At 39.8% G+C, this 24,267-nt stretch overlaps 1 protein-coding gene across 2 annotated transcripts in view; it reads left to right on the forward strand.

Moving 5' to 3' along the window:
- LOC135094257 (uncharacterized) overlaps nt 1–24,267 on the forward strand; it is a 78,965-nt gene that overhangs the window by 43,867 nt on the left and 10,831 nt on the right. For both annotated transcript variants that reach the window (XR_010263685.1, XM_063994232.1), the window contains exons 4-25: nt 1,140–1,423; nt 5,642–5,728; nt 6,862–6,960; nt 8,824–8,919; nt 11,222–11,419; nt 11,717–11,964; nt 12,811–13,033; nt 13,575–13,694; nt 13,837–13,945; nt 14,539–14,684; nt 15,044–15,283; nt 15,549–15,725; nt 17,097–17,276; nt 18,090–18,233; nt 19,162–19,343; nt 19,695–19,872; nt 20,147–20,389; nt 20,630–20,809; nt 21,157–21,342; nt 22,172–22,330; nt 22,748–22,956; nt 23,560–23,689. Coding sequence is in view for 1 of the 2 variants with exons in the window: in XM_063994232.1 (XP_063850302.1) it covers nt 1,140–1,423; nt 5,642–5,728; nt 6,862–6,960; nt 8,824–8,919; nt 11,222–11,419; nt 11,717–11,964; nt 12,811–13,033; nt 13,575–13,694; nt 13,837–13,945; nt 14,539–14,684; nt 15,044–15,283; nt 15,549–15,725; nt 17,097–17,276; nt 18,090–18,233; nt 19,162–19,343; nt 19,695–19,872; nt 20,147–20,389; nt 20,630–20,809; nt 21,157–21,342; nt 22,172–22,330; nt 22,748–22,956; nt 23,560–23,689 (3,818 nt within the window). In the remaining variant the exon portion in view is untranslated. The remainder of the gene's footprint in view (nt 1–1,139; nt 1,424–5,641; nt 5,729–6,861; nt 6,961–8,823; nt 8,920–11,221; nt 11,420–11,716; nt 11,965–12,810; nt 13,034–13,574; nt 13,695–13,836; nt 13,946–14,538; nt 14,685–15,043; nt 15,284–15,548; nt 15,726–17,096; nt 17,277–18,089; nt 18,234–19,161; nt 19,344–19,694; nt 19,873–20,146; nt 20,390–20,629; nt 20,810–21,156; nt 21,343–22,171; nt 22,331–22,747; nt 22,957–23,559; nt 23,690–24,267) is intronic.

Below are 24,267 nucleotides of genomic sequence, written 5' to 3' on the forward strand. Positions count from 1 at the left end.
TGTTGAAAAAGGTTAAATTCTTGATAAAGAGCTATACTTGTCTTTACTGATGGAAAACTTTACGGGAAAAAAAAAATCTCTTATCTATACTGAAAGAAAACGTCACTTCATTTTGATTGCAGAAGAAGAAGAAAAATAAATAAATACAAGAGGATAGAATAGTCTTTTTTTTTTTTAAGGAACTCTAAACTTAAACCCGAAATAATATTACGACAAAAATCTACACAAGTGACTCAAAGATTTTTATCCTGTCTTCTCCCACACCCTACTTACTCATCCACCTGTCCTTCAACGCCCACACAAACTTTCGAATGTCCACTGCTTCCTCCACACCCACACTCTCCTCTATCCACTCTCACACTCCTCCATCCACATTCACTCGTCTCCATCCACATTCACTCTCCTCCATCCACACTCAGGCTCCTTCATCCACACTCACGCTCCTCCATCCACACCTACAGTCTTCCGTTCACGCCCAGACCCACCCATACTCCCTCATCCACTTCCAAACACACTTACACTCTCCTCCGTCCACACTCACACTCCTCCGTTCACACCCGGATCCACCCATACTCCTCCTCCTCCTCCTCCTCCTCCTTTTCCTCCTCCTCCTCCTCCTCCTCCTCCTCCTCCTCCTCCTCCTCCTCTCTCCCCTCCCTTATTATAATACACACCATGCTATCTCTTTTACCATCTTATGCTTTGTTTTTTTCTACGGAACTGTACTTGTGTGTATAATGCGGATGCGCTCAAAGGTCAAGAGGAGTTTATTTCATGTTGTATTATTTATTGTGGCAGTAAAGTTGTGTTATCTTTGATTTTTTTCGTCTTTACACTTTTTTCGCTGTTAATTTTATTGTTCTTTTTCTTGTTTTTTTTTTTTTTTTTGTAATCGTTTACTGTTTCATACTAACATTTTTGTTTAGTTTTTTTTATGATTTTTTTTTTTTTATCATTACTATTTCTCTTACCTCTTATTACAGGATCTATTTTTTACGGTATTTTTACTATTTTCTATGATCAGTTATTCTTTTATAATTCTCATGACCTATTACAATGTATTACTATTTTCATAACCTATTGCTATCAGTTTATATCCTATTACAAGCTATCACTATCATATACTGTCTCTTCTGCAGGCCTACATGTGTACGATTCCTGTGGGCGTGACTCGAGGGCGGCTGAGGGCGTGGGCGAGGTGTTCCCGGTGCTGCGTGAGGGGCCTTCATCCGCCTCCTCGTGTCCCTCCGCCTCCTCCTCCATCTCCTCCTCATCCAACGACACCCTGCAGTCCCTGGGCGTGATGGACCTGACGGGCGCCACAGCCACCCACCCCGGCCTGGCCTCCCTCCTCCGCCAGTACAAGGTGCCCGTGCTCCACCTGCCGCCGGACAAGCTGCTGCCACCCCTGCACAGAGGCCAGGTGAGGGCTTATGCGTTCCCATATTCTGAAACATTTCTGCGCCTCACTTTCACTACTTTTAAAACACTCTACTTGAGGTTACACGGGTTTAATGTAATTCTAAGTTTTTTTTTTTTTTTTATGGTTCTAGTGCCAGATTAACAGGGGAAACATTTTTTTAAGATTTCGGCTAATCATCTTTGTGTCCTTTGAAAATAGTCGTGGTAAGAGAGCAAAGCGTTTCAGAATGCGAGTCACTGTATAAATTAAAGTGACTGGATTGTGGTGGCGAGAAAAAAGCAGAATGAAACAGAAGATCGGAAAGTATTGAAATAACATTAACCTTTCCATCCGAGGGCTAGGTTAGAGTTAGATTAGTTCAGTTTATTAGTGTCATTGGTAATTCCTCCATTGTGTAGATCGTGGTTTAAAAGAGAATCATATTTTTGCCCAGAAATGAATAGTCACTGTCTTGAAATAAAAAGGTTAAGGTTGTTTCCAGGAGATCTTTATTTCTCTAACATTTCGACAGTGAATCTCTGAGAAAGACTTCATCGTTAGAGAAATAAAGATCTGCTCCATCCTGTGTTATCTCACCACCACAAACCACTGTAATGTCTGATTTATTTACCTGTTGAGTGCGTTAACAGGTGACAGGCAACGGACTGAAGGCGAGCTACATTCACTGGTGTGGGTGAAATATTATTATGTACCAGTTCAGTCTGCTAACGGGAGATGCCAGCTGATACGATCTGTACTCATGATAAAGGAGGGAGTAACCTATGAGAGTGGAACATAAGGCTTATATGCATAATAACTTAAACGACTTCCTTCGCAGTTTGTTCTTCTTTTACATCTCACCATTGGATTAAGACAAGTGTTTGATTTTTTTTATTTAGTTATTTTTATTTATTTATTTATTTTTTATGTCCATCTAATGCATTCAGTAATCCATCGTGTTCCTGTCAAGAGGTTCAGGACAACATTCATCATTGTACCTTAGAGTTATAAATACTGCTCTGGTACTTGTCGTTGTGATCCCTATACTGGAATTTCTGGCGATTTTTTTTTTTTTCGTTATTCTCTCTCTCTCTCTCTCTCTCTCTCTCTCTCTCTCTCTCTCTCTCTCTCTCTCTCTCTCTCTCTCTCTCTCTCTCTCTCTCTCTCTGGAAGAAGCACAGGAAAGGCTGATAAGTGTGTAGAATAGCCGAGCATAGTATTGTTATTATTTTTTTATTTATTTTATTTTATTTTATTAATTTATCTATTTATTCTTTTAGGGCAGGTGACGGTGATGGTATTGTTCTTCGTCTTATACTCAGGGTTCTTGTATTCAAAACAGTTTTCAAGGATATTCTGGCAATGTTTTTTCCTTCCTTTTGTGTGTGTGTGTGTGTGTGTGTGTGTGTGTGTGTGTGTGTGTTATGAGGAAGCGCAGGATGGAATAAGAAAAAGTGATAAGTGGCTGAACGTGCGTTGCTCTCTCTCTCTCTCTCTCTCTCTCTCTCTCTCTCTCTCTCTCTCTCTCTCTCTCTCTCTCTCTCTGATGAAGGAAGATAATAAAACAGATTGGAAGACGCTATTTCTATATTTTTATTTTATTTTTTTTATTTTCATTATTATTTATCTATTTGATTTTATTTAATTTATGCATCTAGTTTTGTATTTTCTATTTATATCTTATTTCATTTTTACTGTTTATCCATTTATTTTCATTCTATTTACTTTTCTTCTTTTTCTTGAGGAAGCGCAGAAAAAAAAAAACAAGAAGAGTGTGGAGTACCCTAAATTTCCTTTTCTTTTTTTCCTGAAGATACGTAACAGCGTCCTTCGTCTGTCCCACATTCAAAGTAAATTTCAAAACAGTTTCAAGGTGATCCCCCCTTGCACTTAAGATTCCGGAGCGACACCAGACAGGCAGGTACAGGTACAGGTACAGGTGCAGGTATACACACACAGATATACAGGCCACTAATACACCTTCATATTTCCCCCCCAGCCAAGGTCGTGCTTTGTTGCAGTGTGGCAGAAGCTTGTTATTACCATTGAAGTTACATTTTATTTTATTATTTTTTTCCGTCCAGGTGTTAGGCTTTATGCTCTTACGCTCCTTGCCACACTATAATCAGTGAGGCGTGTACATATGTAACGAGGATCTTACCTGCAATTTTAACTGTACCTGTGATATTTCCCTTGTTTGTCCATGTAAATCACGCACCAAAATTCAGAATCCATTAAGGTTCTTACAAACACACCTTTACCCAGCCAAGGCCGCCACCACCATACTCTTGACAAATCCGTGCCCTTCTGCGGCCGAGGAAGACAGGGCGTGGCGGGCGTGGCTGTGCGAGGCGTGAGAATGATTTTTTTTTTCTTCTTTACAATGGCATCTGTTTTATTACATTCTGGACCCCATTATGAGATTTTGTTAAGCTTAGGATAATATCTTCACTTTTTTCAGTATAATGTTCATTTGTTTCATTACGTTCTGGACCCCATTAGGAGATTTTATTAAGCTTAGGATAATTTTTTTTTTTTCCTTTTTTCAGTACAATGGTATTTATTGTATTGTATTTTGAAGACCATTAGAGGGTTTCATCAAATTTAGTACAATATTTTAACTTTTCATTATAATGGCATCTGTTTTATTACAGTCCGAACACCAAGTGAGGATCTTATTAAGTTTAGGATAATCCCTAAAGTAGTTGATCCCTAAAGTAGTTGAAAATTATCTCTGCGTAGCTATTCACTTTAATTTTGCTTTTATTTATTCCATTCTGAATACCCAAGGATGGTTTTAACCGAATTTGGGGACGTGTTACTGAACAGATTTAAGGAAGTTAGAAGGGAGACATCGTATGGATTAGCAGTTCTGTTTGTCACTCAGTCAAAATACTGATAGACCACTGGTAATGTTGATAAGAGTAGAGCGTAAGAATGAGTAGTGTGTTGGTGAAGGTCAGTGTGGAGGTCGTATGAATTAGTAGCTCTGTCCATCACTACTCGTTAATCTTCTTAGTTAGTCCAGTGTGATGAATGATTGATGGTGATGAGAAAAGTGAAGTATGAAGACGGATTGTGTTAGAGGGAGGAAGTAAGTGACCTTTGAATTAGCAGTTCTATATATTACTCTCCCTCATGAATCTGCTTGGTCAGGCCACGGTATAATGAGTGAATGGGATGAGGAGGATGAGAGTGAAGCGTGAATTGAAGCGTAAGAGTTAGTGGTGTGTTCGTGAAGGGAAGTGTGGAGGGATGCATGAAGTAACAGTTCGGTCCATCATCTCTTCTTAATAATCTGCTTGGTCAGTCCACGGTATAATGAGTGAATGGGGGATGGTGAGGATGAAAATAAAGCGCGAAAATTAATCATGTGCTAATAAAGGGAAGTGTGAATGGGTGTATGAATTAACAGTTTTCTCCATCACTCATGAATCTGCCTTTTGAGTCCAGGAAATAATGAGTGACTGGCGATGGTGACGGTGAAAATGAAACGTGAGAATGAGTAACGTGTTAGTGAAGAGAAATGTGGTGAGGTGTATGGATTAACAGTTCTCTCCATCATTCTTTCTCATGAATCAGCTTTTTGACTCCAGGATCTAACTGGTGAAAGTGATGATAAGAGTGAAGCGTGAAGATTGACCGTTGTGTTGAGGAAAAGGGAGAGGATTATGAATGACAGCTCCGTTCACCACTCTTCCTCCTGTAATGCTTAATTAGTCGTCAGTGTTGTGATGAATGTGAAGGTAATGATGGTAATGACAGGGTTGGGCGGTCAGTGGATGAGGGAACCTGCTGGCTCTCCGGTACGGTGCGCGGCTCGTGGTCTGAAAGTTGCGAGTTCAGTCTTGGCTCATGGCAGTTTCTCATTGGGCGAGGTAGTGCTTTCTCATGACCCTAGTCGGCGCCGGAAGACCTTGTTGCGGAGTGTATAAGTATCAGTTTCCGATGTCATCTAATGCCTTCAGAATAGTCAAGGAAACTGCTATCTGCTCGTTTGCAAGTAAGAAAAAGGTCTGGTGTAAAGTTTGTGTAATCTCAATATAGTACTTAAAGTACCTATAACTGTAACCGCACTGGATTATCGAAGAAACTTAGGCATGGAGTTGTATTTTAAACATTGTTCCAATAAATGTTAGTACCTTCCATCTCCTTGACAGTAGTATCCCTTCACTGTACACCTCTAAATGAGTGTGAATCTAATGTCCTCCTTTCTTCCTTCCCTGACGGTTGGTGCAGGCGCTAGTGGAGTTCCTCGGTCAACTGGGGTGGACCTCCGCCAGCCTGCTCACGGCCCAGGACCAGTACTCCCTCAGCGTCGCCAAGGTAAGCGGGCGATGATATATGACAGACGCATTCCGGGGTAGACCCCTCCCCTTGCTTTATGGCGACATCCGGGTCGGCGTGAAAGGTAGAGGTGAAGGACAGGCGGCACAAGACACGCAGCCTCTGAGTGCTTCTCCTTGTCTTTGGCCTCTACATCAGGAGGAGGCAAGGGTGTTATTCCCCCTCAGAGGCTGCAGGGTGAGGCGCATCGCTACATTCTGGATTCTCGGGTGGAAGGATGGGTTAGTGTTGCAGTAACCTCCACGAGCGTCACGATTGCCTCACAGCTGAACATCACATGACTCCTCACCGCTGCCAGTGACTCCGCTCGAATTTCGAGACTCCTCCCATCTTTCTTTACACTCCTCAAGGAAATAGTTGAATGGGATTTCGAGCTCTTTTGACTATCTAATAAGATCTTTAATCATAACTTTATTCATAATTTCAAAGATTAGGAATATTCGAGACAAACTTGACGCGTGAAATATCTTATAATAAAATCGCTACATGCGCGCATACCAGTATCCAGGAACATCTGTGGTAATAGCAGTATTTGTTAACTGTATGCCATCCATAACAAAGTTCTGTTTGCAAGCCACCAAAAAACTTATTTAAATTAATATTGCCATAAAACTTTGTTATGAAATACCTGCAATCCTTGGCAGGAAAGCGTGCATGGGCTGCGCGCTGTTCACTGATATAAGTCATCACTGACAGGAAGCAAGACTGACTGCTGCACGGCCCCCCCACGAAAAGACCAGACTTACCATCATATACTGCATGCTCGTGTTCTTAGTTAATACTAGTACTCGCGACCACACGACCTTTATGTCAGGATATGGCGTCAAAACAACAGCGCCTGAAAGGTTTTCGTCACAATAATTAATGCCCCGGTAAGTAAGTACATTTGTTTTTGTCTTAATTTGTATTATTCTATGCAGTGTGTGTGTGTGTGTGTGTGTGTGTGTGTGTGTGACGCAATGTCTTTCTGTGGCATTTCTCATAGCATTGTCTTTTTTTTCTCTCTCATTGTGTGTGTGTGTGTGTGTGTGTGTGTGTGTGTGAGTGCGTACGGTATGTGTATGTGTGTGTGCCTCATTAGTGTGTTATCTCCCCGCGTCTTCCTGGTGCAGGTAGTGACAGAGGAGGCGCCTGCAAGAAACGTCTGTCTCAGCACTGTGGTGAAGGTCCCGTCCCTCACGCAGGACGATCCCTCGCCCGACCCAGCCCAGGTACAATATTCTCTCTCTCTCTCTCTCTCTCTCTCTCTCTCTCTCTCTCTCTCTCTCTCTCTCTCTCTCTCTCTCTCCTATACGGTACTTTTTTTTTTTCCTGGAGATAATTTGTCAACTGGTATAGACGTGGGGAGGAAGAGGGAATAAGAATATTATTATTTTGTTGTTGAGAAGGTGGTGGTGGTGGTGGTGGTGGTGGTGGTGGTGATGGTGGTAGTAATAGTAATAGTAGTAGTAGTAGTAGTAGTTGTTGTTGTTGTTGTTGTTGTTGCTGTTGTTGTTGTGTAGGGTGGTAGATAATTTTGGAGGAGAAAATATTGCTCTCTCTCTCTCTCTCTCTCTCTCTCTCTCTCTCTCTCTCTCTCTCTCTCTCTCTCTCTCTCTCTCTCTCTCTCTTATACTAAGTTTTCTTTCTTTTCTTGTGGTGATATGCTAAGTAGAATAGCGGAAGGGAGAGGAGAAAAAATAACTGGAAAAAGAATTTAGATAGAGGACGAGGAGGAGGGGGCAGAGAAGGAGACTGTTTGCATGCCCTTCCCACCCTCCTCTCTCTCTCTCTCTCTCTCTCTCTCTCTCTCTCTCTCTCTCTCTCTCTCTCTCTCTCTCTCTCTCTCTCTCTCTCTCTCTCTCTCTGTACGCACTTGAACTTTGATCCCCCAAATACCACTACTTAAGAGAACAGCAGACACCCACATTCCAGCAGGGGGAGGGGGGGGGACGAAAAGTAAAAGGGAGTGAGCGAGAAAAAAAGGAAAAAAAGAAACCGCCGTATACTAGATGCTTATTTTTTGTCTCGTTACGCAGGCAATCTAGAGAGGAATTCAGAGTGGAGAGAACAACAGGACCATAATTCAAGCACCCTGAGATTGCAGTTGTGTTAATAGTCTTTCTTGTGCCTGGTATACTAAATGTGAGAGGCCAGAGTGTAGAAGTAGTACATTAATTTAATCACGGTGGTAGTAGTAGTGGTGGTGGTAGTAGTAGTAGTAGTAGTAGTAGTAGCAGCAGTAGTGACGGCAGTATTAAGTCTTGTTGCAGCTGCAGTTGTTGTTGGCATTGTCAGATCGACCCCTATTATTGCAGAGGGTTAATAGCACACCATTAGATTTCAAGGTGCTGTGGCTCTACCCATGCGCGCTTCCTCCTCTGTAGGTTTGTGCCCATTATTATTCCTGCTAATGCTGATGCTGCACTATTTCTTCAAGGGTAAAAGAGAAATGGGTGTTATTACTGGCACCCTCGTGTGTGTGTGTGTGTGTGTGTGTGTGTGTGTGTGTAACAAGAGATACATAATATAGATTTTCTCTGAGTCTAACGTGTTATTAATTATCTTCTCGCTGCTTATTTATTTTTTCCCCCTAGTTTTGAGCGGACAGCGTTTTGACAGGACTTTTGTTCCCTGCTCGACTTAATTATCTGATCTCTTATTAAGTGTCAGCACAAACACATGCCTTGACAATTATTTTTTTTTTCTTTCTCTGACGGAGGGTTAATAAATGTGAGGCAAAAGGTACGACACTATTTGTTTGTGATGCAGTATTATTGTGGGGGAGGAAATTATGTGGTTATATTTGAGCTACATCTACATTGCTGTTACTACTACATACTACTGTTACTACTACTGTTACTACTTCTACTACTGCGTATTGGTATATACTTTTTTCGAAATAAAGCTGAGTGACTGACTGACTGACTGACTGACTATTACTACTACTAATACTACTACTATGACTGACTACTACTGACTGACTGACTACTACTACTACTACTACTACCGATGATGATGATAGGCCGTATATGTAATGCCTGTGATAATAACAATAACAATAATAATACCGGTCTGTGTGTGTTCGCCTTCAGGTGGAGCTGCAGTACCGCCACCTGGTGAGAACAGCGGTAGCCAGCGGGCGTGTGTCGGGCGTGGTGGTTGTGGCTACGGGACAAGTACTCCTTCAAGTAAGTCTCAGTCTCTCTCTCTCTCTCTCTCTCTCTCTCTCTCTCTCTCTCTCTCTCTCTCTCTCTCTCTCTTGAGCTCCTTACATTTACAGTTGGCTTTTTGTTTTGTGATGCTCTGGTGTATATGAGTTGCTGCTAAGTAAGTATATGTATAGGTGTATTATGTGTACTTGGGCGTGAGTGGTGCGTAATAAGGTTGCGAGGTGAGGCGAAATGAATGGATGAGTGAGGAGGCGCCCGTCCCATCGCTGGCCAGAAATGTTGATCTTATCTACGTAGAGTGGTCCCTCATTGAACAAAACTAGTCCGGATAAAAAGAAAAACAATCAAATACGAATTGCATGCACTTTTTTTTTTTTTTTTACATTAATGACGACCAGTCTGAGTGGCGATCAAGGAAGTGGAGACCTTGAGTCCAGTAAGTAATGTGTGTTTTTCTCTCAGGATCATCTGCACGTCTGAACCCAAGGCCATATTCTGAAATGTTGTAAATTTTCACTGGGACTATTTTCAAAGCTCTTGGTTGGGATAATTTGACTGTTTCTCATAGGTATTTTCCTCCCATTCACAATGTGGAATCCTTGTTTAACTTTAACTATAATCATGAAACCTAGAAAACCCCCAATAATTTATACTACGCCTTATAAAAAAAAACAGTAGAAATAAAACTCAGAAATGTTTGAGAATGCGGTATATAAATTAAACCTCATAAAAAGTGTACCTGTTACGGTGTCTTGAAGCACGTAACATTAATTTGTCAGTACTCTCTATGATTTCAGATATTGTACTTTTCAGTTTCACAATCTGACAATAAAAATACAATATACTTAAAAATACACCTTTGTCAAATATGAATGTGCTGAGATTAACTTTTTATGTGCTATGTCTTATCATCGATCTTGATTAGTGTTACGGTGCAAGTTCAAACAATAGCTTTGAAAGATGCCACTGATAGCGAAAGAAGTATGGCGTGTATAGTTTCATTCGTACTCTGTACGATTATGTGATGGAGTAATTAAAACCTTTCTGTGCTGCCATGGTAGACCTCACATGTATTTAGAAACGCCTCCCCGCTGCATCTTTATTTCATTCTGAAGACTCAGTTTGAAGTTACACGGGTTTTAAGGATGTTTATAAGGTTCTAGTGACAGATTAACAAGATTTCTACATTATTAACTAGAGAAAAACTCTTGGAAAAGCGGCCAATCCTCTCTGGCCTTTGAAAATAGTCGTGATGAGAGGGCAAAGGGTTTCATAATACAGACCCTCGTCTGGTCCTTTAATCACACCATGTTATTTTATCTTAAGTAATTTGAGGATACGGTATAGTGATTGCCTTTTTTTTTTTTATGCATGCATTGTTTTTACAGTTTTCTCGTAGATTACCTCAGATACTGGTGTCGTTTTTGCAGGTGATGGTAGAAAAGGCGGCGGTCCAGGGAATGCGTATCTCCTTTGTGCTTGTACGTGGTGTCCTTGAGAATACCAAGCCACGTCCTTGGGAATACTCTTCAGGATCTCTCTCTCTCTCTCTCTCTCTCTCTCTCTCTCTCTCTCTCTCTCTCTCTCTCTCTCTCTCTCTCTCTCTCTCTCTCTCTCTCAGTTATATTACTATTTTTTCTGTCGCTTTCTCTTACCAGCTGCTCCCACTCATGTATTTTATTTTATTTATTTCATTATTTGTTTGTTTGTTTGTTTGCTTGTTTTTTTTTATTTATGATATTCATTCTTCTTTTTCATATGTTATATTATCATCTAGTATTTTCATCCACCTTTTTTGCCAGCATATATTCCTCAAAAGTGTGTGTGTGTGTGTGTGTGTGTGTGTGTGTGTGTGTGTGTGTGTGTGTGTGTGTGTGTGTGTGTAAATAAAATAGAATACATTTATTTACTTAGATTATATAAAAAGTATGGAGCACAGTTCCTTCGCATTAAGATTCATTAAACGTGTGGGGTGTTACTGCTCTGTGCCTTTTATGTTTAGTAAGCTCGTTTCTCCAGCGTATACGAATGTCACCAGGTCTGCCAGTTTACCTGTATTCAGTTAATGGACCAGGGTCACACACACACACACACACACACACAGTGCGTATACATTGATGATAACTTAGTTTTTGAGATCAAGCTGTTACATTTCTGTAGCGTGTCAGGCGCATGGCTCGCGTGTGGGCTGAAGCTGGGGAGGAATGTATTTCATAGCACAAATTGTCGCTCACTAAAAATTTGTGCTGTAAATTTCATATATCAGCTTGTAGTGAATCCCAGTCCATGGAAAGCTAACCCATATGACATGTTTTTATAGATTCTTCGAGCAGTGCAGGCAGAGAGCTCCAACACCCGCGGCTTGGTGTGGCTCCTGTCTGACTTGCCCGAAGATGACCTGGACCTGGTGCGGGACATCGCGCGTCTAGTCAAGGGGCTGCAGGTAGTGGGCACTGCGCCTCCTGCCTTTGAGGAGTTTGAGGAGCACTGGAGGACCCTTCAGGACGTCAAGCTGGAGGTAACGGCTGGCTGCCTGTGACAGTTAATGCACCCAGCACAGCCTATATTCTGCAAAGACAGTTCAGTCATTTTTACTTGAATGTGAATCATGAAGTGAGGCCTTAGAATTTTTCATTCATCTCACCTGATAATATATTTTGTCTGCATCATGTAGTGTCTCATTTGGTAGCTATGCAGTATATGTGTCTGCACTTTAGCTGAACAAAAAGATGATATTTGTATACCAGATGTATTAAATGTGAACTAGGTTATTTGATAAAGATAAAATTTATTTATCCATCCATCACATCTGCAGCCCACCCCAGACAATGAGTGGGTGTTGAGTTACCTGCAGCAGGAGAAGGGCTGTTCACTGGACCCTGAGCTGGTTGATAAAGAAGAGAATGGCACTGTCAAGCTTCCACCAGTGTGCCTGTCCTTCCGCATGAAGGAGGATGAACTCGATGTCCTGGCACGTAGCCGAGCTGTCCTGGCGCCAGTCCATGGCCTCTTCACCATCCTCACTGCTCTCAAGAATGCATGGCGACTCAAGTGCAGGAACAGGTTAGCAGTGATGGTGAAGTGCCTACATATGTACACATGTATATTATGATGAATATATCTTAGTGTCCTTGTGAATCCCTATTACCCTGTGAAGAATTAGAAAAATGGATAAGGGTGAATGGATCTGCAGGACAGCATGATCCATTGTTAGAATATAAAGGAAGATAAGAGTGCAGAAACTGGTACATGGGATGGTAGAAAAGGACAGGATGTAATACCATCATCCTGGTCATCTTTTCTTATAAGGCACATTGATCATAATGAATGCATGCCACTGAAAGTAACATCTTCAGACAGGTGTGCCTGTAAAGGTTCAGTCTTTTGTCAGTAAGTACCATCAAAGTTTGGGAAGAATCCATTAGCTGCAGTGTCAGTATTCATAATTTGCCTTATTTTCTCCAAATCCAGATTTCTCTGCACTCAAAGATAATTTACCATCTAATTCATTTATCTTTTTTTTTTTCACTCAAACAAATTAATAATTATGTGGACTGCCAAAAGTGTTCAAGAGTCTTCAATAGGAAAACAAAAGTATCTTCCAATCTCATTTCTGAAAGATATATCTCAGGTGATGGCCATAACTAAGAAAAATTTAGTTAATGTTTTCATTATGTAGCTACTCAATTTACTTGTCCTTTTTTCTTTATTTCCTTCATATTTTTTCATCTAGTATTTTCTCCTAGATTTTTTTCCTTTTCTGTGTTACATAGATTATATCAAATTTTTTTAGTTTTTTTTCTATAAGGTCTAACCATTTTCAAGTATTCTGGTTCATCACTCACATCCACAGCTACCATTCATAATTCAGAAATGTACTAAGTAAATACAAATTTCTCTGTTGTACAGACGAGGTGCTTGCCCCAAACTTCAGAAAATGAGTCATGAGGAGCTCCTATCAGACTACCTGGGTCCCCTGAGGTTCCAGCACAATGGGCCAGGGAGCCGCAGCATGAGGGGCCTGACAGGGGGAAAGCTACGGAGTGATAGTACCAGCAGACTCTCTGGGTCTGTGGTTGGCCTGTATGGCATCTTACCTGAGAGAGGCAACAACACAGTGTCTGTGAGACAGGTAGGTGGACAATCAGCCTACCAGCATCTTGGGATAGGACACTTCTTGACAGGAGTGTTGCTTGTGCTGCAGTTATGTGATAATGGTTGTTGGAATCGAAGAATGTACATCAAGAATAGTAATAATGATACTCATAGTGATAGTCATAGTATGTACTGAAAGGTCTCTGAACCTTGTTTATCTCAATTTTTTGAGGGTTAATGCCAAGAGCTGTACATATTACACACTAAGTTCATTCAAATTTTTAATTATTTTCATGTAATCACATTGTCACCCTCTCAATATGTGCAAACCACTTCAATATACTCCTTGGTATCACCAGACCAATACATTCACCTCCTGTACTCTCCCTCAATCCACCATATGTGCTAGTAATAACTAAGGCTAGTAATAGTCCACTCCAGTGAACAATCATAGGATAAGAAAATCATTATACTGATAAAAATCATTATACTGATAAAAATATCATTATATTATGAACAAAATTTTGTATGATGTGCTTATTTCCTGGAATTTGGTTTAACACATCTCTGTCCTTCAGGTTATGTCATTTGACAACTCCACAGTGGATGTACTTTCTCCTGCCCTCCTGCCACGAGCCTCCACCTGTCCCAAAGGCACCTGTGAAACTTGCCTCACCCTTTCCAGTGACTTCATGGAAGTGAGAAACTATTGTTATTATAGCTGCCACATTTCCATTCTTATTAAACCTTTCATTCACAACTGTAGTTCCTGGAAAACCCATATGAATTTTCCTTTTGTTAAGAAGCATATTAAATTAGTGTTCCTCATCCCTTTCACAGCAGCAGAATGTGACAGTGGTCTCAGAGGCAGAGCAGCACATCTTCATGCCATCAGTGGATCATGTGGTGGTGGTGGGTCTCTTTCCCATCCATGAACCCTCCCCTGATGGTAAGAGAATGATGCTGTATCTTGTTCACTCTTATCACCATCATTCATAGCTAAATTTAAGATAAAAAATCAAGGGTAGGAGAACTTAGCTGAAACTTCAAATATTTGTAAAGTGTACTAAATAATTGCAGGACTTCAGGAATTGTAAGGCTTGGTATGCTCAGAGTAGAAATGCCAGGTAAATGTCGTTCATTGATTCTAAATTATATTGTGACCTCAAGGGGAGCACTAAGAATTAATCTAGACCTCACAAGGGTTGTTAGTGGACTATTAAGTGAAATATTTTGTAGTTTGTAGTGGAATGCTTTGTTAATCATGCTAATGGTAGTGACAGGAAAAATCAGTAGGTAGTAATAGTGAAGATCCCTAATTGATGTTGTAATGGATATTGATAACATTCCATTAAATAGTAGTAGTAATAGTAATAGTAGCAGTAACAGTAGTAGTAACAGTGATAATAGTGAAAATAGGAATAATAGTAGTAGTAGTGATAGTAGTGAGAGTAGTAGTAGTAGTAGTAGTAGTAGTAGTAGTAGCTGTCATCATAGTATTTAGTGATGTGAAGATAACTAACAAGAATGATGGACTGACAGGTGCAGATTGTAGTGTGAAAGTGAATGGAGCCACCCTGCAGGAAGTGGAGGCCTTCCTGTGGGCTGTGGATCAAATCAACCAGCACGCCCAGCTGCTGCCCTCCACCTCTCTCGGGGCACTTGTCCTGGATACCTGCGGCTCAAGGGTATGGCACATGTTGGTTATTTCAACATTTTGTTATAATTTGGTTAATATCAGTGTGTGTAGTCAATCTTATTTCTATCTCTCTCTCTTTTTTTTAAGTAAGAGAGATGCTGACTTAGTGCAAGGAAAAAGAAAGAAAAAAGCCCACTGAGGTGCTTTTCCTCATTTTCCTATCCTCTTATGACTTGCACCTTCCACCACCATTTTTTTCTCAGTACCATCATAGACCATTACCCTTACCATTTCATACCAGACACCATAACTAATCTTTATTATAATTTTCCTCCACTTCTACACTTTCCTTTCACAATCTTCATTTTCCTACTCCTTATCATTGCTTCCTTTAACATATCCCTACAGATCCGCACCATGAACCAAGTCACAAGCTTGGTCAAGAGTTCACTGCCAGGAATCAACATAAATCTTGATGACGTGCGTGTACTGGTGACCTCACTTGACCCAGAGACAGCAAGAGTGGCAGGGGAGATGCTGTCCTCTCTGAATGTGACCTCCATCAACATAGGTCCATCACAGGCACACTCCCCTTACACCCTGCAGATGAGTCCCCCAATCAACATGGAAGCAGAGGCCATGGTGCAGGTGGGTGGCTGGAAGGCTGAAGCTGGAGTTTTTCTCTTCTCTTTCATATTTCACTGACGTATTTTATGGTCTTGTTATTATTTTTCTCTTTATTTTCATTACTATTTTTTTTTTACAGCATATTGTGATTTCATTTTTTCTTATTTCTTTTGTAGTTATATGGCTATGTTTTTTTTTTCTCTCCTTTAAGTAAAATGGATAGTTATGATGTTGGAAACAACAACAATAGTGATGTCACCGGTGATGTAGATGAGTGATATTTCAGATACTACGTTTCCTTGGCTGGGATTATGTGTCACTGGTTGTGTCATCTGAAGACACAGAAAACGTGGCTGGTGCTGAGGCATTCCGCACTGTGGCCCAGGCATCCAGGATATGTGTGGCTCTTGATCTCAAGATGGCCCCTCTTGATCCCCAGGCTGCTGCCATCCTTGCTGACCAGGTGAGACGCCATGGTGCAGATAAGACTCTGCCAAATAACCTGGCGATATATAGACAGAACAAATAGTAAGATAAAATTATATGTAATTTAGCATTCTTCTGCTCCATTTGCAACAAAAACATTTCAGAAACAGTAATCCTAATGAGATTTATAATGATTATAGAAAACCTCCCAAATATGTATTTTAATTGATTTATTCTGATTCATTTTTACCTCATGTCTTACTGTATTTGATCAACAGTTTTGGAAATGTGTCAGTTTTGTATAGTGAGAACAACAAAGGATGAGTCGTTTTAATATTATGATCAGATGCTGGCTGATATGTGCATGGGGGGTGTAGCTGTTCATTATTTTTCCTTAAAAATCTAAAAGTTAATTTGACCTGAGGTAGGCTGACTGCTCATTAACCCTTAATGGACAGCTTTCTTTTCATAGAATGATCTTGACATATTTTGAAAAAGACCTCTAACTTTTTTTGCTTAGTTAAGGCTCCACGGTGACTCAAACAAGACTAAAGGTGTTAGCTCAAATGTACAAAGGTAAGTGAGACTGCCATACAGCAAGACAGATACTGGGAACCAAGAAATATTCATTATGCATTCAAAATTAGTAGTGAGAAGAAGCCGTAATTTATAAACGATGGCCATCCCAGTGGACCATGGAGAATTAATTACAGAAATGATGGTTGATGTTGAAAGATTTTTGTCAGAAGGATAACACTGACTGACAGACACCTACTAAAATAGAGACTTATTTCAAGAATCTTACTACTTAATGAGATTATATATATATATATATATATATATATATATATATATATATATATATATATATATATATATATATATATATATATATATATATATATATATATATAAATAAATAAATAAATAATAGAGTCACTTCACTCATTCGAAGATAGGCATGTGTTTCAGTGACAAAATATCTTCCAGTTACTTATCATTGTCTGTTTTTAAGTTTATATAACTATGTTTTAATGCCTCATTTCAGAGATCATTTTGATTTGCTGGTGACCCTAAGCAGGATTATATTTTGGCAGTCCGTAATGCACTTTCCTATATATTCTCACCAGCACAATTTTTTTATGATTGTAATTTAACCCAAAGCATTAGACTTTCATTGGTAATAAGTATTATCAGTATTTACAGAATACAAATGAGTAAAAACATTTTTTTTTCTTTTTTTTTTATAGATGTAACCTCTTTGAGAACAATCAGTAGATGAGTAAAGACAATGCAGAGAATAATATTCATCTATTTAAGGCCCTAGAAATAGAAGAGGTTCCTGCAATTCTTTATATCACTTGTGCCTAAAACCAGCCCTGCCTCTCTTCCTCATTGCCTCCATCAGATGGTGGAGCAACTGATAGAAAAAGCAGCAGGTGGTGCTCGGGGCCTTGCCCTCTTCCTGACCCTTGAGGACACACGAGTGTTGCTCCGGGCAGTGCAGCGTGCAGTAGTGACCAGCCGACTCCTCAGACACCAGCTGGTCCTCCTCGCCCCCTCAACTTGGGGCAACAACAAGGAAATGGTTAGTGGAAAGGCCAAAGGGAACATATCATGTAAACTTTTTTACAAGATATTCAGGATGAAAGAAGTTTGTAAGGCTTCATTAAGGTGAACATCTCCAAAAGGAAAGATATGAAAATGTTGGAAGAAAATCTATTGGATTTTGACAACTACATAAATAGACCAATTCCTTTTGTGGGATTTGAGAAAGAAACCTTTGCATAAAACTCTTCATTGGTTACCAAAATTTTTTTTTATGTTTCAAAGTAGTAATGGGCTGAGAATGAATATTTACTATTGCCAATGTAAGCTATGCTAAGCTAGGAATGTGATATTAAGAAGCTATGTAAAAAAATTATTGAATACTGTTGATGATAAATAAAAAAAATGAAAATTCAACAAGTATTCAGTGGAACAACAGATATGCAAAAATTTTTGCTTGAGCTCAAAAAAAAAAAGAAAAAAAAAAAAAGTATATATATATATATATATATATATATATATATATATATATATATATATATATATATATATATATATATATATATATATATATATATATATATATATGAAATAGAGTGCTGTCAGAAATTCAAGTAATGTCATGATAATTAATTTATGTAAGTGAAGAGAAAACAATGATATTTTGATGCAACAAATCAACAATCTTTCTTCTGTGAAAGACTGAAAGGAAACACTTCTGAGAATGAAAGGCAGATGCTGATAAACAGAGACCAAAATTTTGCCATACCAGTATTTGAGAGAGAGAGAGAGAGAGAGAGAGAGAGAGAGAGAGAGAGAGAGAGAGAGAGAGATATGCTCTTTTCATTCTCAGCTTCAAGAGTTTGAAGGTGACCTGGGTGGAGTGTTGGTGCTGAGAGATGGTCAGAGGGACGTCAGGGATTTCATTGCTCACTACCGCCTGCTCACCCCTGAGAAGAATACCCGCAACCCTTGGTTCACCCAGTACTGGCGGCAGGTGAGTGACAGGGACAAAGGGCTGGGACCAGTGATATATGACACAGAATTATCTTTGAGAGAAATTAATAATCTGTACAGATTTTATGTGGTATTTGTTCTATTTCCATTGTTCTATTTCCATTTGTTTTTTTCTGTAAATTGAAGAATTTAGAGAGATTTGTTGGTAAAAGATATTCCCTGCTTTAGTTAGAATTAATATTTTCATGCTTCATGTACATTATTATGGTGGCTTTTTAAAGAATTGAAGGCAGAGGAATGGAAATCATGTACATTTTGGAAATTGACTTTCCATTAAACAAGAAGGTAGAGGCTTCTTGTTTTTCTCTTATAGTTTTTTATATAATTTATTTTTGTGCTTCTTTTGGATGCTGCTCATTATAGGAAGAAACAGGTGAGTTTCAATAATTAAACAAAAATTTAAAACAGGGTTTGTAATATTATTATTTCATATTTCTTTTGAGATGTTGATAATGGCAATTAATCCTGTTATAGATATTTTTATCATCATCATCATCATCATCATCATCATCATCATCATCATCATCATCTTCATCTTCATCATCATTATCATCATTATCACCTTCATCATCAGTGCCTCACAATCATCATCACCATTTTGTTAATGTCCTTATTGTTCCGTATGGGGTTTGAAGGTCATGTGTTTGGAGCAAAATGTTTCATCCCCTGGATGCTCTTCTCTGATGGAGGTTAGATTTTATTTCAGGATAGCCTTCTCCTAGTGAGGCTGCTGAACCAGCCTATTGAAGCCTCCTTCACTGAGGCTGATTGCACTACAGTATGTGATGCAGTGCTGCTGCATAGGTGGGCAGTGGCATCACATCAGTACCACACTGTCACTTAATCTTAAGCATTATCTCCTATTACCTATACCAGAACATTAACTTCACCCCTTCACCTTCACACAGGAGTTTGGATGTGTGGGTGAGGACTGCCATGAAGGAGTGCCACTACCTGTGGTGCCATACATCTCAATGCCATCAACTCCACGTGTGGTTCAGGCACTGTTCTCATTTGGAGCAGCCCTCACCCAGCTGATTGAGCACCTCTGTCCCCAACATGATGGAACTCTCTGTCCTGGTCTGCCTAAGTTAGTATTTTGATGTGATTTACCTTTGCTCCCTACATGAGTGTATGGTCTTTTTCAGTTGTGACACAACCCATGTAGTCTGTAGTCAGGCTCTGAAATGCTTGACTCATAGACATTGCTAATCTTTAGATGAATAGCTGCATGATAATTAGTCTTATTTCTCATAAGTGCCTTGAAGACAAAATTTGAGGAAATGCATATGATTCTGAAGGTGAATGTATCATGTAGACATCTTATATCAATGTAGACTTTTCCTTTTTATCCTTTGATTCATCTTTTCATCTTTTTTCTTCATTTCTCACTCCACAATACAAACATACTCACACATGCACACACACACACACACACCAGATGGCGCCAGAGAACTGTCCTCAATGAATTTTTACGCAACACTGAGGTCTCACGTGTGGACAAGCCATCTGAGTACTTCCAGTTTACGGAGAATTTCCATGGCAATGCTCCCCTTGAAGTGTTGAGCCTTGTCCGCCGCCCCTCATCCCAGCTGTCTCCCACCTATGAATATGAGAAGGTAATAGTGGAACCTTACACATGATGTCCTTGGAGTGTTTAGTCCCAAGATCTGTAGGTTAAGAAGCAGACTTGATGCTTTGGTAGATTCAGTATAAGATTTGTCTTTGTAGGCTGTTCAATAAGGCAATTTTCTGCTTCTCTCTTTTCTTACCTATCTTTCAACTTTGGTATGTGTGTGAATTATAGGTAGTGGACAGTCTCCTTGCTTTTCTCGCTTCCTGCCTCCAGCACCCCTGCCCTACCCTCACATGCCCCCTCTGTGCCTCCTCCAGGTGGGCAGGTATGTGGACAGCCGCCTCACTCTCGGCAATGCAATGATGGAGTACCACAATGGTTCCTTCGCACGTATGGACCAGATGGCCTCCACCTGCCTCTCCAGCTGCTCCACCTGCCAACACCAGGCTTCAGACTACCTGTTGGTGGACTCCCCAGATAAGCTGTACCTTGCAGTGACTCTCAGTGTGCACCAAAAGGGTGAGCGACCCTTGGAGTGTGGCAGCCTGGATGGGGATAAGGTATGTGTGTGTCTGCCATTGCCTGTGAATTTACCTTCTTTCATCTCTTATACTTACACTTTCTCACTTTTATATATTGATAGTTTCATCAATAAACAAGCATAACAACACCACCAAAACAAAAAGCAGTATTTTGAAATTGCTCTTATTGATGTAACAACAGTGTATAAACAGTTTTTAAGAACGTATTTTAGTATGAATATGAAAACTGAGTGTAACTTTTATCTTTCTGATATGCAGGGAATCCAGGGTGTTGAGTCAGTGTTGTGGGCTCTGGACCGCCTCAACAATGACCCCAAAGTGCTGCCAGGAGTCACCCTCGGCGCCATTGTGCTAGATGCCTGCCGCAGCAAGGAGAAGATCGTGAGGGACCTGACTAACTTCCTCACTGGACGCACCTCAGAGAGTGTGAGGAAGAAGGTACAGAGAGAGAGAGAGAGAGAGAGAGAGAGAGAGAGAGAGAGAATAATTAATTATTCAAATAACAAACAGATCACAGAGGTTCATTTTAATAAACTAAAAATATAGATATGGAATAACAGTCAAACTATTTCCCTACCATACCACAGCCTTATTGAAAAGATAATATGTAGGATTCCATACAAGTACAGTGATTTGAACAAACAAAATACTTGAGCCAGTGAAGGTATACTGCCTCTAAATTTAGATATTTACTTCCTTTTTATATCTCCATTCACTTCTCTTTTTTTATCTTTCTATCCTCCATCTCTTTTTCTGCTCACCCATCTTTCTTCTCATCCACACAGGTGCCCTCAGTGGACACTATCATGGGATTGGTGGCTACTGGGGAAGGAGAGGATGTGCGGCAGGTGGTGGACGTCACACAGCCCTATGCCATCACTACCATTGCCACACAGGCCACCGCCACTGCCTATGCCAACACCCACCGCTTTCCCACTATGCTGCGCCTTGCCCCTCCCAATAGTGTGGTGGTGAGTTGATACTTGTACTCTTGTAACTGCACAAGAGACAATTTTTAAGGATGAATGTATGAATATGAAGTTGATGCATATGTTCTAAGTAGTGTTATATGTATGGCTTCCTTCTGCTTGTTGTGAGGCAGCCAGGAAGTAAGGTGAGAAGAAATGATGGCTGTGTAGAGCTTCTTAGATTAGTCTTCTCTGTGGCTACACTTAAGCAAGATCTTGCTAATAGGTTCTGACTTCCCATGACTGACAGCAGCTCATACTGATTCTGTTTTTCACCTGTTGTTCCCATCTCCTCACTGCTGCTAGTTGTAATTTTCAAGTCCCACAGAAAGTAGTCTGTTGATGATGAAATGAGCTTCTCAAAGTAGGTCACCACCTGCTCACCACCAGCATGTTTTGAGGAGATGCTACCAATGCTCATCATTGATGTTGCAATCCAGTATGTCAGAGAGAAGGAATAGAGGAGATATAATTTTGTTGTATAAGTGTGTTACAGACAAGGAAAAATAGATGTAGAAGGATTTATTGAGCAAGGGGAATCTTCTTAAAAGTTTGAAGATTTATAATGATTTATAAAGATGCTCCAGATGTAATTTTCCAGATAGTAATTGATTAATGGATAGTTCTACCTATTGAATTTATGTATGCAAACAGTATTCACAAATTCTGAAAGATGTATGATATTTTGGTTTCAAAAGATGGGATAATACAACCTTGACTCAATACTAGAAAGTACAACAGTTAAGTTCTGTACAACTTGGTAAACACATACACACACACACACACACACACACACACACACACCTTACTCAAGCTTGTATGTGTATTACAGGGGCGGGCCATTGCTTCCCTGTTGCTGTACTGGCGGTGGGAGGTGTTCAGCATTGTGTACTCAGAAAGCAACACTCAGACTGACATTCAGAAGCATCTGGTGAAGGCAACAGAGACCCATGGACTGAAGCCAATCATGAAGGAGGCCATCCCTCTCAAGGTGGGTAGTAGATAATAGAATAAATGAGGGAAGGGGTGAAGGAAGCATTACCAGTTAGGTAATAAATTATCTTTAAAGGCCCAAATAGATTTTTATTAGCCTGTTGTTCACTGTATCCCTATATGTCATGACACTATTTTTTTCCAGTGATGTAATGAGACTACAGTTTTTAGATAGATAACCAGAGTATAGTTTACATCTCTTTGATAAGAATACTGTAAGTTGTAATACAAGAGCAAGGGTACAAGTTTTAATAATTTGTTGAGTGCAAATTCTAATCATATATACAGGAGAGATTATGAATATTGTTTCTTTGCTACTGGTAAATTCTCTTTGCAATATAACACAATATGTATATGTAATGGGTCTACAATAGGACAGACATATTATTATGAAGCTTCTAACCTTCTGGCATAGGTGGAGGAAGGGGAATACATGCTGGCAGTGTGGCGGCGGCTGGCTGAGGCAGCAGCAGCAGGTGCCCGGGTGGTGGTGGCACTGCTGGAGCCTCACCATGCTGGCCCCTTCCTCCAGACGGCTGCTGCTTTGCGTGCCCGCGGCCTCGTCCATCAAGGCGACTTGGTGTTTATCATGGCAGAATCCCCTTGGCCCTACATCAACCATGAGTATGTTTCCATATTTACTTTTTTCCACATTAGCAGTTACAGACCAGGGATTAGAACTACCTGCTAATTTGTAAATATCCCTTACAAAGTGTTAGGAGAAGCCAAAATTATGAATGCACAGATCCCTTTGGCTTTTTCTTTTTAAACACTGGTGGGAGATTGAAAATATTTAATTGTACATGTTCAGAAGGTTTTTGTGGTAAAACAGAGGCCTTGCTTGTCTCTTCATTTGTCTTTGTCTCTTCTTTCATTGTCTGCTCATCTTAGGTTAATTTTTCATTCTTGTTTAGTCATCCTGTTAACTATTTGTTATCTTTTCCTTATATGTATATGATATCACAAGTCCAAATGCATTTATATCATCATCACCATTTTGTTTAATATTCCTGTTTTTTTTTTTTTTTCATAGAGAGTTGGATAGCTTATGAATCTCAGTTTTTTAAGTCATAGTCAGCATTTTCTGTGATTTTAATTCTTTTCATGTCTTCCTCCACACACTGTTTCTAGATTTTCCTCAGTCTTCTCACTAGTTATAAGGTGCACATACACACACACACACACAAAACAAAGCAAAACAAATTTTCACCATATCTGTCTGTGCAGGAGTGAAGCACTGGGCATGATGGTGGTGCGGCCCATCAACAGCCATGTGCCAGAGTTCCAGAGTTACTTCAAGAGCCTGTCCCTGGCTAACCATACTGCCTACCCATGGTTCCATGAGTTCTGGGCACAGGTGACATATGATTTAATTTTTTCTCATTTGCTGATGGAAACAGTGCAGTATAATGCATGTGGTGATTCTTTATGTGTAAAAATATGGAATCACATGACTTTTTTTTGCTAAATCTATCATACTTTTGCAAAAATAAGAACTGCTTAGAATTATCATATTGGGGACTTCTTTCTTTATTCTGAAATTTTGCTGTCTGAAGCCTTAATACTTTACCTTTCTCTCTTTCTCCTATCTTTCCTTTCATTTTATGCTCCTCTTATTTTTATGCCTGTTATCTTCTTTCCTCCTCTCTCCTCTCCTTTCCTTTCCTGTCCTTTCTTCTCTTCAGCTCTCTTCTCTTTTCCTTCCCTTTTTCCTCCTCTCCTTATTTCCTTTCCTGTTCCTGTTTTTTTTTTTACCATATCCTTTACTATCCTTCTCTTTTTCCTCTTTTTGTTTTTTTCCTGTTTTGTATTTTTTATCAGTTATTCTTGCTTTTAAATTAATGTTATTATTCTCACTACAATCTTTTCATATTTATGCATGTTAACTGACCATTACTTCCTTACTTTTACTTTATTCATGCTCCGAATTTCACT

The sequence above is a fragment of the Scylla paramamosain genome, chromosome 3 (genome assembly GCF_035594125.1).
Source record: "Scylla paramamosain isolate STU-SP2022 chromosome 3, ASM3559412v1, whole genome shotgun sequence".
NCBI classification, from domain to species: domain Eukaryota; kingdom Metazoa; phylum Arthropoda; class Malacostraca; order Decapoda; family Portunidae; genus Scylla; species Scylla paramamosain.